Source organism: Gobius niger (genome assembly GCF_951799975.1).
Source record: "Gobius niger genome assembly, chromosome: 3".
In the NCBI taxonomy this organism is placed as follows: domain Eukaryota; kingdom Metazoa; phylum Chordata; class Actinopteri; order Gobiiformes; family Gobiidae; genus Gobius; species Gobius niger.
The window spans coordinates 11,519,416-11,532,980 of NC_136854.1; the positions used below are offsets into that span (position 1 = coordinate 11,519,416).

At 42.0% G+C, this 13,565-nt stretch overlaps 1 protein-coding gene across 1 annotated transcript in view; it reads left to right on the forward strand.

Annotated features, from left to right (window-relative positions):
- Positions 1–13,565, forward strand: part of myo15ab (myosin XVAb) — a 125,365-nt gene that overhangs the window by 86,513 nt on the left and 25,287 nt on the right. The window contains exons 52-64 of the mRNA XM_079553628.1: positions 1,550–1,609; positions 1,778–1,853; positions 5,230–5,345; positions 6,516–6,634; positions 6,819–6,960; positions 8,451–8,562; positions 8,641–8,715; positions 9,635–9,840; positions 10,582–10,700; positions 10,968–11,028; positions 11,662–11,734; positions 13,251–13,321; positions 13,396–13,478. Of these exons, the coding sequence (XP_079409754.1) occupies positions 1,550–1,609; positions 1,778–1,853; positions 5,230–5,345; positions 6,516–6,634; positions 6,819–6,960; positions 8,451–8,562; positions 8,641–8,715; positions 9,635–9,840; positions 10,582–10,700; positions 10,968–11,028; positions 11,662–11,734; positions 13,251–13,321; positions 13,396–13,478 (1,313 nt within the window). The remainder of the gene's footprint in view (positions 1–1,549; positions 1,610–1,777; positions 1,854–5,229; positions 5,346–6,515; positions 6,635–6,818; positions 6,961–8,450; positions 8,563–8,640; positions 8,716–9,634; positions 9,841–10,581; positions 10,701–10,967; positions 11,029–11,661; positions 11,735–13,250; positions 13,322–13,395; positions 13,479–13,565) is intronic.

Below are 13,565 nucleotides of genomic sequence, written 5' to 3' on the forward strand. Positions count from 1 at the left end.
ATTGCTGTAGTACCTCCATTATAGCCGCTAGTCTGCCATTAGAAAGCATTGCACTTTAGACAAGTTAAAAACAACTTTAAAGCATGGTGCCTAATTTTCCTAAACTTTTACAGCTAGATATGCTTCCTGTGATCATGCTGGGTTAGTTACAGTTAAAAGGACTAGGTTTTCTTAAAGAGGGGGTTTTATGTTTTTTTCAATCACAAGTCTATAGCGCACTACAATGATAATGAAACCTATTGTTGGTCTGTAAATGCAGTAAATTAAAATAACTGCCTTGTATAAAATTGCTCTCTCAAAATGGCTGTAGTGAATGTCTTGAAATAGGCCTCTGTCTCTTTAAGAACCTCTGACCCTTTCCGACACGCCCCCTCCACACGCTGTCTGTGGCATCAGTGGGGAGGGGGTTCTGCTGAGGAGCAGTGGTTGGTTACTCGGCTGGTGACGAAAGCTCGGAGGCGTGTCCAGGAGTGTCCAGGAGGTGGGGGCGTTCCTAGGAGGGCTCAGGCAAACCTATCCCTAAAATGGCTGCCATCAGAGTTTTTACAGATTACTCAAGAATACGTGAATGTGCCAAGGCAACACTTCAGGCATGTTTTTAATGAGGGAATGACATAATAACATGATGTAAAGCTTGAAAAAGTCGATTTTGCATAATACCCCCCCTTTAAGAAACATTTTTGACGTCCTGCATAGTTAATGAGGCCTGACTTTGATCCACAGGACATTAGCAACAGAGTGGAGTGAAGACAGTGAGGATACCACCCATATGCCCTTTTTAGGAACATGCTTCGTCAGAGCTGGGGAGGAGGAGTCTGTAAATCCACCATGAATTCCCTCTCGAACGTGGTTATTATGGCAAACAGCGAGGAGTGAATAGGAGTTGTCTATTCTTTTGTACAGTCTATGGCCTGCAGGCTCAGCTCGGCTCAGGTCCCACAGCACAGACACATTTAACCAGCAGCCTGAGAATAACCTACAACTTTTAATATTTTAATATCTTTGTTTATATTTTCATGTTTAGATGCCTTATAACTATTTTATGTGCTAAACTTACTTACTGGAAATCAATCAGGTTCAAATGTAGAGCAATAAATATGTATCATTTGCTTTAAAAGTATCGATAAAAGTATCATTAAAGAACAGGATTGATTAGCCTGGCCAGCCCTACACACTTCTGTCTCTTTGTATTTGAAATATGTTCGAAAGAAAGTCTCCAAGTTCAGAATAAACTGAGAATAGAATAAACAGAGAATAGTACGGCTGGCCAGGCGAAGGATTGATAGCCATCCCCACAGAGAAGTGAATGAATGATGCATGAAATTGAAATAGTGGAAAAATGCATAAGACGACTGCATTATTACTAAACCCACCTGTGATATCAGCGCCTCTCTGCTGTATTTTCTTATTTCCTATGAGTGTTTCAGCACCAACCAGCCCAAAGACAGTGAAGCATACTTGCATTGTTTCTAACTCTTTTATGGGGGTAGTATTCTCTTGCGCTTCGACCTTGTCAAACAAAATGACCTGATGAAATCTTATTTTCCAGGTGTTTTACCCCAAGGACAGCTTCACAAACCCCTTGGTGCTGGATCTTATCTTCAAACAGGTGCCTTTTACCCAAGCGTTCTAAAAATACCTCTGTTTTTGATTGATTCGCTTTAAAGCATCACCCTGTGTGTTTCTCCTATAACAGCGAGATCATAGCCAAAGCCAAGACAATTATTTGCAGCATCCCCCCTGAGTTTTTTGCTCTCTCTCTCTCTCTCCCTCGCAGATTGTGAATGACACGCTGTCGGAGGCGTGCGTTCGCATCACGGCGGATGAAAGGCAGAAAATGAAGGCGCTGTTCGGTAGGCTGTCTGTTCTCCTTTTCCCCGGCTCTGCTGTAGAACAAACATGTGTCTTTGGCATTCACCAGCTGCCAGGCGTGCTGTATCAGCGCGCCCGCATGATGCCGCTCCGTGAGAGGGGAATCGCAGTGTGAGCCCAAACACGAAGGCGTCGCAATTAGCAAATCGCAAAGGTGCAATTATGTCAGTCAGTGGTTCTCAAACTGGTGGTGGTTCTTGGGCTTCTTTAGGTGGTTAGAGTTTAGAACAGCATTAAAACTGGACTAAAACTCAGAAGAAGTTAGTGTGATTAAAACTATGGTGATGGCAATGGGGCGTACAAGGGGGCGTGGCCGAGCCGAAGGGGAAGAAAGTTTCTCGTGGAATTCACTCTTTTAAAGAGGGGGTATTATGCTTGTTTCAATCACATAGCACCAGTCTATAACACACTACAATGATGACCAAACCTTCTGTTGGTCTGTAAATGCAGTAAATTAGAATAACTGCCTTGTATAAAATTGCTCTCTCAGAATGGCTGTAGTGAATGTCTTGAAATAGGCCTCTGTCTCTTTAAGAACCTCTGACCCTTTCAGACACGCCCCCTCCACACTCTGTCTGTGGCATCAGTGGGGAGGGGGTTCTGCTGAGGAGCAGTGGTTGGTTACTCGGCTGGTGACGAAAGCTCGGAGGCGTCTCCAGGAGGTGGGGGCGTTCCTAGGAGGACTCAGGCAAAGCTATCCCTAAAATGGCCGCCATCAGAGTTTTTACAGATTACTCAAAAATACGTGAATGTGCCAAGGCAACACTTCGGGCATGTTTTTAATGAGGGAATGACATAATAACATGATGTAAAGCTTGAAAAAGTCGATTTTACATAATACCCCCCCCTTTAAAGGAACCGGCCACCGTTTTTCCATACTGATATATTACGTTCTTACCTGAGCTTAGATGAGTTGATACGTAACTGTCTGGTCTTTGTCCGTGCTGTGGAAGAGTGTGGTCGCTTCTAACTTCACCCCATCTGGAGCTATAGGAATATACTGGGAGAGGCCAAATGCTAGTAACATCTTTGGTCATTGTGCGTGACTGAGCGCACGCACAAAGACCAGACAGGTACGTATCAACTCATCTAAGCTCAGGTTAGAACATATCTCAGTACTACATGTTTCAACAATGTCCTAAAGTGTAGAAGGAGCCCAAACATATTCACCACAACTGCTTCTAAAATCCTGCACTGTCACTCAAAAAGGTGTTAATTCGGGTCCGAAGTGCCGTCATGCACGAGCTTAATATAGAGATTGCAGTTACACGTATGACCTGAGGTGGCAGTAGTGAGTATAAAATGGCTAACTTGCATCTAGCCCCTTTAACCTCTTAACCTCCCGCCTTAACCGAGTGCGTTTTCTCCAGATCAGCTTTACCCAAGTCCATAAGGTCACAGCCTGTAGGCCAGTGTCACGCCTCATTGGAAAGCTAAGACCTACAAAACTGGGCAAAATTGATCTTTTTTCCTCGCATTGTTGTCACAGGGTTTTCATCATATTTTTGCCACATTTTCACCGCTTTTTGTCTTTTTATTTCGCTCTTTTTCGTCACATTTTTGTCATTTTTTCCCCCCAACACTTTTTTTGTCACTTTCCTGTTGCTCTTTTATATTGTTTAGCTTTTTTGTGTTTTCATCACATATTTGTCACATTTTCATCATTTTCATACTTTTTCCACAAGCTTTTAGATTTAGGTAATGGCAAAGTAGAGAAAATGTGCTCGGTTCAGGTGGGGGTTAAGAGGTTACCGTATTTCCCGGACTATAAGTCTCCCTTTTTTTCATAGTTTGCCAGGTCTTATACTCCGGAGCGACTAATATGTGATTTTTTCCCCCTTTTTTTTAACTTCAAATATATAATTTCACATGCCGCTAGAGGACACTGCAGGCTAATGGAGCAGCAGAAAGAAAGTTGGAGTGAGCGAGAAAGCGGAGGTTACTCTTTAAACCGTAATGAAGTAAACAAAAGAACGCTAATCACGGGCTAAAAGCTAGCTGGCCACAGGTAGAGGAACGACCTCGCAAACGGTGCAGTGGTATGTTCTTTATGCTATAGTTTAAGTTATCTGAACTGTTTATGTGACGTTAAAGGAATAGGCCACCGTTGTTACATACTGAGATATGTTCTTACCTTAGCTTGGACCAGTTCTTTAGGACCTGTCTGGTCTTCACCTGTGCCTTCAGTCACGTAAACACAGCGCAGACGGCGTTAGCATTTAGCCTCTCCCCCTCTCCTCTATAGCTCCAAAACAGGTCAAGATAGAAGCTACCAAGCTCTTCCACGTTTTCCCTGGTTACGTGAAGTGTTACACTACAAAGTACAATTACACAAAATTAAACAATGTGGATTTTCTAAGTGGATAAAAGGGGGAACTATATTGTAAGGCGTAATAATACCAGGAGTTGTTCGAAATCCCCGCAGTAATCTTCACTTTACTGCGCAGTAATCTTCACTTTACTGTGCGGATGCCAAACTACTCCTGGTATTACTACGCCTTACATTATAGTCCCCTCCTTTTATCCGCTTAGAAAATCCACATTGTTTAATTTTGTGTAATTATACTTTGTAGTGGAACACTTCACGTAACCATATTTAAATAAGTAAAACGTGGAAGAGCTTGGTAGCTTCTATCTTGACCTGTTTTGGAGCTATAGTGGAGAGAGGGAGAGGCTAAATGCTAACGCCGTCTGCGCTGAGTTTACTTGATTGAAGGCACGGGTGAAGACCAGAAAGGTCCTAAAGAACTCATCAAAGCTAAGGTAAGAACATCTCAGTATGTAAAAACGGTGGCCTATTCCTTTAACATACCAGACACGTATTGTTTATGCATCATGTAGCTAACCATCAATATGTTACGTTAGCATACCGTACACCTATTCAGCCTGCGTCTTATACTCCGGAGCGTCTTATAGTCCGGAAAATACGCTTATCGTTTTCTGGCGGACTATGAACATATTTATCACACCAATAAAGTCAAGCCAAAATCGGGGCCATTTGGATGTTTTGTTTTAGCAGCAAATTGTTTAGTAACTCACTCGTTGCTAACGTTAGCATATGTAGCATGAAGCTAACGTTAGATTCCTGCTGAGCATTGTCAGTTTTTTAAGTACGTGTGGGCTGTTGAACCACTTTGCTCCTCTCCATGGCTCTGTATCTTTATTTAGTAGTAAAATATATTCATTATTCAGCATTTGATAAAGTAATGGTGGAGAAATGGGAGAAAGTTTTTTTGTTTTTTTTGTTGGCTAAATAAAAATGAAAATAAATAAATACTTGAACAAGATGGTGGACAAGACTGGTTCTTGGGCTATGAACTTTTAGTAATGGTGTCTACATGTGTGTGTGTGTGACAGCCAAACACAACGTGGAGCAGAACATGGACCCGGTGGACGACAGTGTGAAGAAGCTGATCATCAACGCCGCCAGAGAAACCTGGGAGATCTACTTCTCCAGACTCTTCCCTGCATCGGTGAGACTCTGACCGCGTACTGCAGGAGTAGGGCTGTTGGTAGCGTTACATTTTTCTTCTATACCAGTACTTTAACGATACTTCTTCCCATACCTGAAAACAATCACGTGTTGGAAGATCTGCACATTTACAGCCACATTTTTGGGTTCAACTTCAATGTCAGGAAATGTATGAACAATTGGGAATGATTTGGGGGAAAAAATTGGGTAAAATTGAGTTGTTTTTGAAAAAATAAATGAAAATGGGGGAAATAATCATTTATTTGAGCTGAAGGAACCACAGGGGCGGACTGGCCATTTGTCCATTCTGGAAGAGCACAGAAGGGCCACTGGCTCTAGGGCCACCGGCCTGGCCTCTCACTTTACCTTACCCTTATCCCGGGCGTAACCGAGCTTTAGCCAAATCTAAAAGCATAAAAGAAAAGCATCCAAAAACAAAAATGTGCTGGAAAAGCAACAAAAACACAGCAAAATGTGATGAAAATATGACGACAAAGCAATGAAAAAAAGCAATGAAAAAACAACAAAAACATGACCAAAAAAACAATGAAAAACAAGAGACGAAAACACAACAAAAAAGCCACAAAAATGTAATGAAAAAGCAGCAAAAAGCAACTAAAACATGACAAAAATGCAGCGACAACGTGACAAAAAGTTACCGCCACTTTTCTAGATTTTAGCTTTCAAATGAGGTGTTACAGTGTTGCTCTCCAGTCAAGAAGCCTTTAGATTTGGGTAAAGCCGAACTGGAGAAAATGCTCTCGGTTAAGGCGAGTGGTAAGAGGTTAACATATGTCTTTGTGGAAGTGTCGCATTTACGCTAATTTGGACCAGGCTGGCCAGAGTCCAGGGCTGTTTTTCAGTCCCAGTCCGCCCCTGAGCAGCCATGTCCCTCCCTTTAATGCTGTCCCTGGCCCAACAGCATCAAAACCTGGATATAAAAATGTAAAGTTTTTTGTTCAGCACTTGTTTTCGATACTTTCAATTTTCTTATACCTGGTAGCACCTAAACGTTTTTTTCCGATAGCAAGCTGGTATCATATAGCGGTACCCAGTCCTGTGCAGGAGCGTTGTCAAAGCTCAATTGTCAACACAAATACGGCATCTTCAAATATGAAAAAAGAACACTTTCTATAAATGTTTTCCCTGAGATATCGGTGGTTGTGCGCAGGGCAGCGTGGGCACTGGAGTGCAGGTGCTCTCCGTGTCCCACAGCGGAATCAAACTGCTCAAGACGGTGAAGAGCAGCGCGGCCGCCCCGGACTACTTCAGAGTACTGCGGCCGTACACGTAAGTGCCCGAGCAAAGCAAGTGGACTAGGATAGGAGCTTACTGGTCAAAATATTGTTGCATTTTCCTTATTATTATGAAGCCTCGCTCACATTTACCAATTGATACACGGATAAACATTAGCCTGGATATTAGCCATTTTACATGTTTCATCATCAGCGTGTTATGTGGTTTTTTTTTCCAGTTACGCAGACATTCTGTTTGTGACCATTCCCTCTGAAAACATGCTGGAGTTCAACCTGACCAACGAGAAGCTCATCCTGTTCTCCGCCAAAGCCCCGCAGGTCAAACACCTCATCGACTCTTTCATCAGCGAAATCAAGAAGGTACGGAGCGTTTCTCAAACTTTTTTTTTATTTATTTTTTCTAAATCCAGCATTAGGAATGATAACTGCTCGCTCGGTAACAGAGAGGTCACAAAATACTCGTGGTTTTTATCTTGAGACCTGTACATGGACATATTCCTGCCTGAACTGAGCGCGTGCCAATCTGACAGCTAGGAGCAGGAGCAGAAACTTTCCAGACACGTTTTGGCTTGTACCTGTTTTAAAACATTGTATCTCGTGAAATATACAAAACACTGTAGTTTATTTTACAATACTTGTGCTTTTTGGACTCACAAATGATTGAAAGTTAACTCCCGTTTGTTGTAGAAATCTTCAACCATCAATAACTAATTTATGAAAGTGTTGAAAAGTTGTACGCTCTTTAAATACATTAAAAAAGTAATTGTATTGACAAGTTTTTACATGTATACTTGTTAGGGCATTGATAAACAGTCTTTATTTTTAATAAAATAAAATAATAAATTTCAACATTTTAGAAGTATCCATCCATCCATCCATCCATCCATCCATTTTCTTCCGCTTTATCCGGGGCCGGGTCGCAGGGGCAGCAGTCTCAGCAGAGATGCCCAGACTTCCCGATCCACACACACCTCCTCCAACTGTTCTGGGGGGAGCTCGAGGCGACACCAGGCCAGCTCGGAGACATATGGCTCGTTTCCACCAGCCCTACCCTTCTCTACTCTACTTGGTTTGGTCCTAGTCCTACTCTACTTGGCCTGGTTGTGTTTCCACTATTCTGTAGAATCTGATCCATGGATATGGCTTTGCTTTTGACTGTATCCATTGGAAACAGTACCTGCTTGGCCTGGTTAGTACCAGGGCCAAGCAGGTACTAAAAAAAGTACCAGTTAACTGTAAAGTGGGCTGGTGAAAACATTTCAAATGCAAGCAAAGTAGAGCAGGGTAGAGTAGAGTAGGGTAGGTGGAACCAAGCCAATAGTCCCACCAGCATGTCCTGGGCCTTCCATGTGGCCTCCACCCAATAGGACATGCCTGGAACACCTCCTGTGGGAGGCGGCCAGGAGGCATCCGGAACAGATGCCCTAGCCACCTCAGCTGCTCCTTTCGACCTGAAGGAGCAGCGACTCTACTCCAAGCTCCTCTCGGGGTAACTGAGCTCCTCACCCCCAGCCACCCTCTGAAGGAAACTCAATTTGGCCGCGATCTTGTCCATTCGGTCATTACCAGATCTCGAGATACTTGAACTCCTCCACTTGAGGCAAGGACTCTCCACCAACCTGGAGAGGGGAAGCCACCTATTTTTTTTCCTTTGGAGAAAATGATCAAATAAAATGTGTCTCCTGAAAAGTTCAAGGCATTTCACCGAATAAATATAATAAAATGTTCCACAATGCGACTTTAACTAAAGTTGAAGTCCTTGGGTTCTTAGTTCTATAAATGTATCCATATGTCCAATGCCACATAAACTTCAACAAACCTTAAATGTATTTATTCATTCCTCTCGTCAGAATTCAGACTATGTGATTGCCGAGCGTAACTTCGTATCCGACGACCACGCCATGTTAAACTTCCGCAAAGGCGACGTCATCCGGCTGCAGGTTATGGACGGTCTGGACAAAGGTGACCGGTTTAAACAAGCACCTAAATAAAAGGTTGTCCTGTAGAGCGTATGAAGCCTCACAGTGCTTGTGTGCTTAGGTTACAGTTATGGCTGCGTGGTGAGGAAAAAGGTGGTGTTTTTAGAGGACCTGAAGAGGGACACTCCAGATTTCGGTAAGTTCTCAGAGGGATGTGGTCACGCAGCATGAGACGTTTGTAACACGCGTACATGTGCATCACTGCATTTGGCAAGACTTTGCTTTGTGCAGAGAGAAACAGAAACAGAAATGGTAAAACTGGCTCGGACAGGGCCGGTCCTAGCCAATTTGTTGTCCTAGGCAAGATTGGCCCCCCAAAATAAAACTATATAAATATGTAAATAAGTCGATCAATCCTAATCAAGTTATTGTGTCCTGACAGCATTTGTATTTATATGTGTCATCCAGGCATTGGCAAAGCTTTCTCTGACATTTCTTAACCCAAATTCCATATTTTTCATAGACTTTTTGCTGGTTTTCGGCTTCCAATTCAGACACATTTAGGATATGGAAGTCTTTTTTTCGCCCTGCGTTGAGTCTTTTGTAAACTCCTGATGTCTGCTCACAGTGTCAGTCTTGCTAAAATGTGGGGTTTTTTTTCTGCAGTGAAAAGTGCGATATTAATGCCTTCAGACAAATGTTACAAAGGGTGTTTTGTTAACACAGTGGCCGTACACGTCATTCGAATTTAATATTTTTATATATTACTATTTATATTTACTAGAACTACAAGTTGCAGAGTGCCTTGTAGCCCCTTCGCTAAGATCACTAATGCTTTAGGATGGGGACATTTAGCGGGGTTAGGGGGGCACCTAAACCCAAGCTTGCCTTGGGTACCAAATTGGCCGGCTCTGCTTGGCAGTAGAAAGATGATCTAATTGAACCATGTACGTGTGAGGATTTTTTTCCCCATCTCTGCATTTGTTTTAGTGTTTGCTTCTTTCAATTGTACCTGAGTAATCCTTATTAGAAAACATACAACATTAGAAGTATTAGAAGAGTCACGACAGTACATTGACCGTCACCTTCATTTAAAAGTGTCCTCTGTGTTTGAGGTTGGAAGTTTGGCTCGGTGTTCGGTCGCTCCGGGGCATTTCCCACAGAGTGCGTTCATCCGGTGGCCGCTCCTGACTTCCTGTCTCTGCCTCTGGACCGCACCTCCGAGCCACGGGGGGGCACCGAGCAGTTTGCTGTGTCATCAGCCGTGGCCGTGGCAGTGGCCTCGACCATGGCGGCCCATGAGATCGACCACACCATCGAGGTACCGAGGAACATCTAAACTAGAGCCGCACGATTTATATTGCTAACACAGCCTTAAACAAAAAGTCATGGGAACGTTTCCGTTTTAAAACAATGTTTTCCTTATTTACTTTTATATTAGTTTTGTTTTACTCCTAGTATTTAGTTTTAACACAATTTGCTGACAAAAAAAATTGAACAGTATCAGCATTGTTTGGTGTGGATAAAAGTGGATAAAACAGTGGAAAGTGAAAACTACTATAGCAATGATATTTGAAAGGGGTATGGTCTTGAAATTGGTATCAAGTATCACAGTATCAGAACTGAGTTTGAAAATTTAGTCACATGACAATACTAATTGTTTAAAAATTAAGACCTTAAATGTCATTGAAACATTTTTAATGGATTCATGCAGGCGTTAAATCAAATATTGTACCATTTGTATTGCACAAGTTCATCTAAAAGGCAGTCGTTTCACCAGAGTCGCTGTATCCCTTTATTGTAGCTATTATAGGAACAAATATATCATTCATGAGTTTCTATTGTCAGTGCAGCCACTCTCTTACTCAGTGAACCGTGTTTCTGAGAATGAACAAGCCCAGTGTTGCCATTTATTACCAGTGTTATAAGTCACTCTGTATCAGTACAATAAGGCATCTGCCCATCACTACCAAAGGAACTAGTTAAAGGATGGGTTAAAGACAATTAATGTTAGCTCGACGATCAACTACCGTCATGACAAATGCACTTGTTCTGCCTTCAGAAAGTTTCCGTGGACGGCTTCACTGCAGGAGAGCTGGATGAGAAAGCTCTGCAGGACAGTAAATATGACATGCTGGAGTTTGCCAGAAAGTACTTCAGACAGCCCGCTACGGAGAAGGGGTGAGGCTCATACCATCAACCGACCTCTATCTAACACATGTAGCCTCGTAACCTAAGCTCTTTAACACTTTTAACAGCATGAATGATTGATTTACGGCTCACTGAAGTCTTCAATATGTGAGGGTGTGATTAGCGATCAGCGCTAATGCAGCAGTTTCCCGATCATCTAAAGCAGAGGAAGGATGTTTTCTTACCCAGACTTCTGTGAGCACGTCTGGATAAAACGATGAGTGTTGCTGATCTTCCTGTTCTGTCCCTGTTTTTCAGAGACTCTCTGAAAGGCAAGAACAAAAGCAGAGAGCTCACGGAGATGATCAAGTTCTCCAAGGTAAAGCCTTTACTGTCACTGTAACTTTGAACAGAAACTGTTTTGTGTCTCATTTGTTGCACTTCTCAAATTATGTTTTGTTGCATGTTTTCTTTTTCTTTTTTATGCAGATTGTTGTAAACAGTGTTAATTTTGACAACATATTTTAATTCAGTTTTAGTCTTAGTCTTTTGACTAAAATGTAATGTAATTTTAGTCGAGATTTAGTCGAAAGAATCGTTTCAATATTTGTATTAGTCGACCAAAATTGCATGTCAATTTAGTCGACTAAATTTAAGACTAATTTAGTCGACTTTGCATTTATAATATTCATTATAATCATATTTAATCTTGTTCCTCTGCTTCATGGAGCTGCTCCACATGAACAAAGCTCAGAGTTGATCCTTTGGCAGAGAATTTACATGATATGAGGCTCTTTCAGACGGTCAATGCAAGTTTGGATGATTTTAGTCTCTCCTTTTCATTTTTATTTATCTCATGAAAAACGTTTAATTTAGTTTTAGTCCAATTTTAGTCGTCAAAAATATCACTTTGACTTGTCAACGAAATTAACACTGGTTGTAAAGCACTTTGAGTATCTGTGAATGAATGGCATTATATAAATAAGTGTGTCTTGCCTTGTTGTCACCACAGAACCCTCTGTCGGAGTCTCTGATCGAGTTTACAGACCCAGGCATGAACCGCGTGGCCATGGACCTGTTCCAGTGTATGTCCCCTTTAAATCCAAACACAGTTACTCAGTGTCGTTTGCAGTGTGCACACAGTTCCCACAATTCTACTCTCTCTTTATCAGAGCACTGGGTCTATTTGTCATTGACAGCACAAAAACGTTTGGAATTTTTATCTTAACCTTTTGAGTTTTGACGACGATTTGTCAAAATCACTACAAATTCTAAATTGAGAGCACTTTTATTGACAAGCTTTATATCTCAAATCCTTCACACTGCAGTATCTACAACACTGTGGGCCGCTTTCACAAATGTGTTCTTCGCTGAAAGTGTACTAAGACCAGGCAGGAGGAAAATTCTGCAGCTTTAGAATATTATGAACAGAATTTGAGTTCCTTTCTCATGGTCAATAAAAGAGGTGTGATAATATCACGCTTCACCGCGGTGCAAAAAACTGTCCATATGCATCGCACTGAAGTGATGGTGCAAGATGTATTCTATATTTATTTAAGCTCTGTGATGCGTGTCATGCGTGTGCACACCCGAACAGAGGCATGTGTGTCATCATCACTAGCCACTAAACTGAAGGCTGCAGACAATCCACACCTGCAAAGTTACATCCTCCAAAAACAGATGAAATGTGTGTGTCTTTGTTTCTCCTGCAGACGAGCTGGTAAATAGTAGATCCAGTGCACTGTGTAACATCAGAGGCACAGACCAGTGTGTAGAATCCAATCTCGGTCATAATCAACAGCTTTGTTTCTCAAAAAGTACAAGCAGAATGTTGTCCAGGAACAGCACAAACACGAGCCTCAAATCAGATGCGCTGCTCTGTGCATGTTTTAGTTTAAGTTTATTGGTTTATTTGGTCGGGACAGTGCAAGTTAATGAACACGCCACACCGCATTGTGTTGTTTTGTAAATGACAACATGAAATTTAAAGGGATATTTCAGGATTTTTGACATAGGGCCTCATTTCCTAGTTATTCAAAGTGTTGCTGATTTCTGGAGATATTTTTATTTTTTTGTAATTCATGCAGTTCTTATATTTGAAGAGTTTTGTGGCACTAGGCTAGTGCAAGGCTAGTGCATTTCTATGGTATCAGCTAGCCTGCATTAAAAACAGTCTGACCCGCTCCACAGAGCACCTGAGGCAAATCACTTATAACACCAGACTAACCATATAAATGTCTGTGTCCATAGAATCATTTTTGGAATATAACTGACCTTGCATCACATGAATGATCGCATTTTGAGGGACTATTTTCTAGCAGATCCCTCCGCCGCTGCGTAGCTTATACAACCACGAAGCTGATGCTGCTCAAATATAAGTTATTTTAAATGCTAAATGGTTAAAATTACTCTATCGACACAGACATTTATATCGTGAGAGAGTGAGAGAGCTGGACCGTTACTCCCCTAGTCAATAATATATGTCTACAAATGATTTGAGAGAATAACAGTGATCAGATTATTATTGATTATTTCCATTGTTATGATGTCACAGGACAAGATAAATTCTGACAAGCGAGCTCTCCTTGTGTTTGTGTGCAGTGATAATGCGCTTCATGGGGGACTCTCCGTCTAAAGGGACGGAGCTTGACGTGGTCAGCACATTCCTGAAGGTACTGATCCGAACACGTGGCTTTTAAAATCCTCACGGGAGCCGGCCTCACCTGCTCTTTCCTCCTCTCCTCAGCTCATCGGAGAGTTCACCCTGATGAGAGACGAGGCTTACTGTCAGCTCCTCAAACAGCTCACCGCCAACACCAGCTCCAAACCGTAAGAGCTCAGCAAACACACATCTTTTTCATTTCTGTTCATACTGTTCCACACTGCGGAGCGTTTCATCCAAGAAAAAGAATAAAA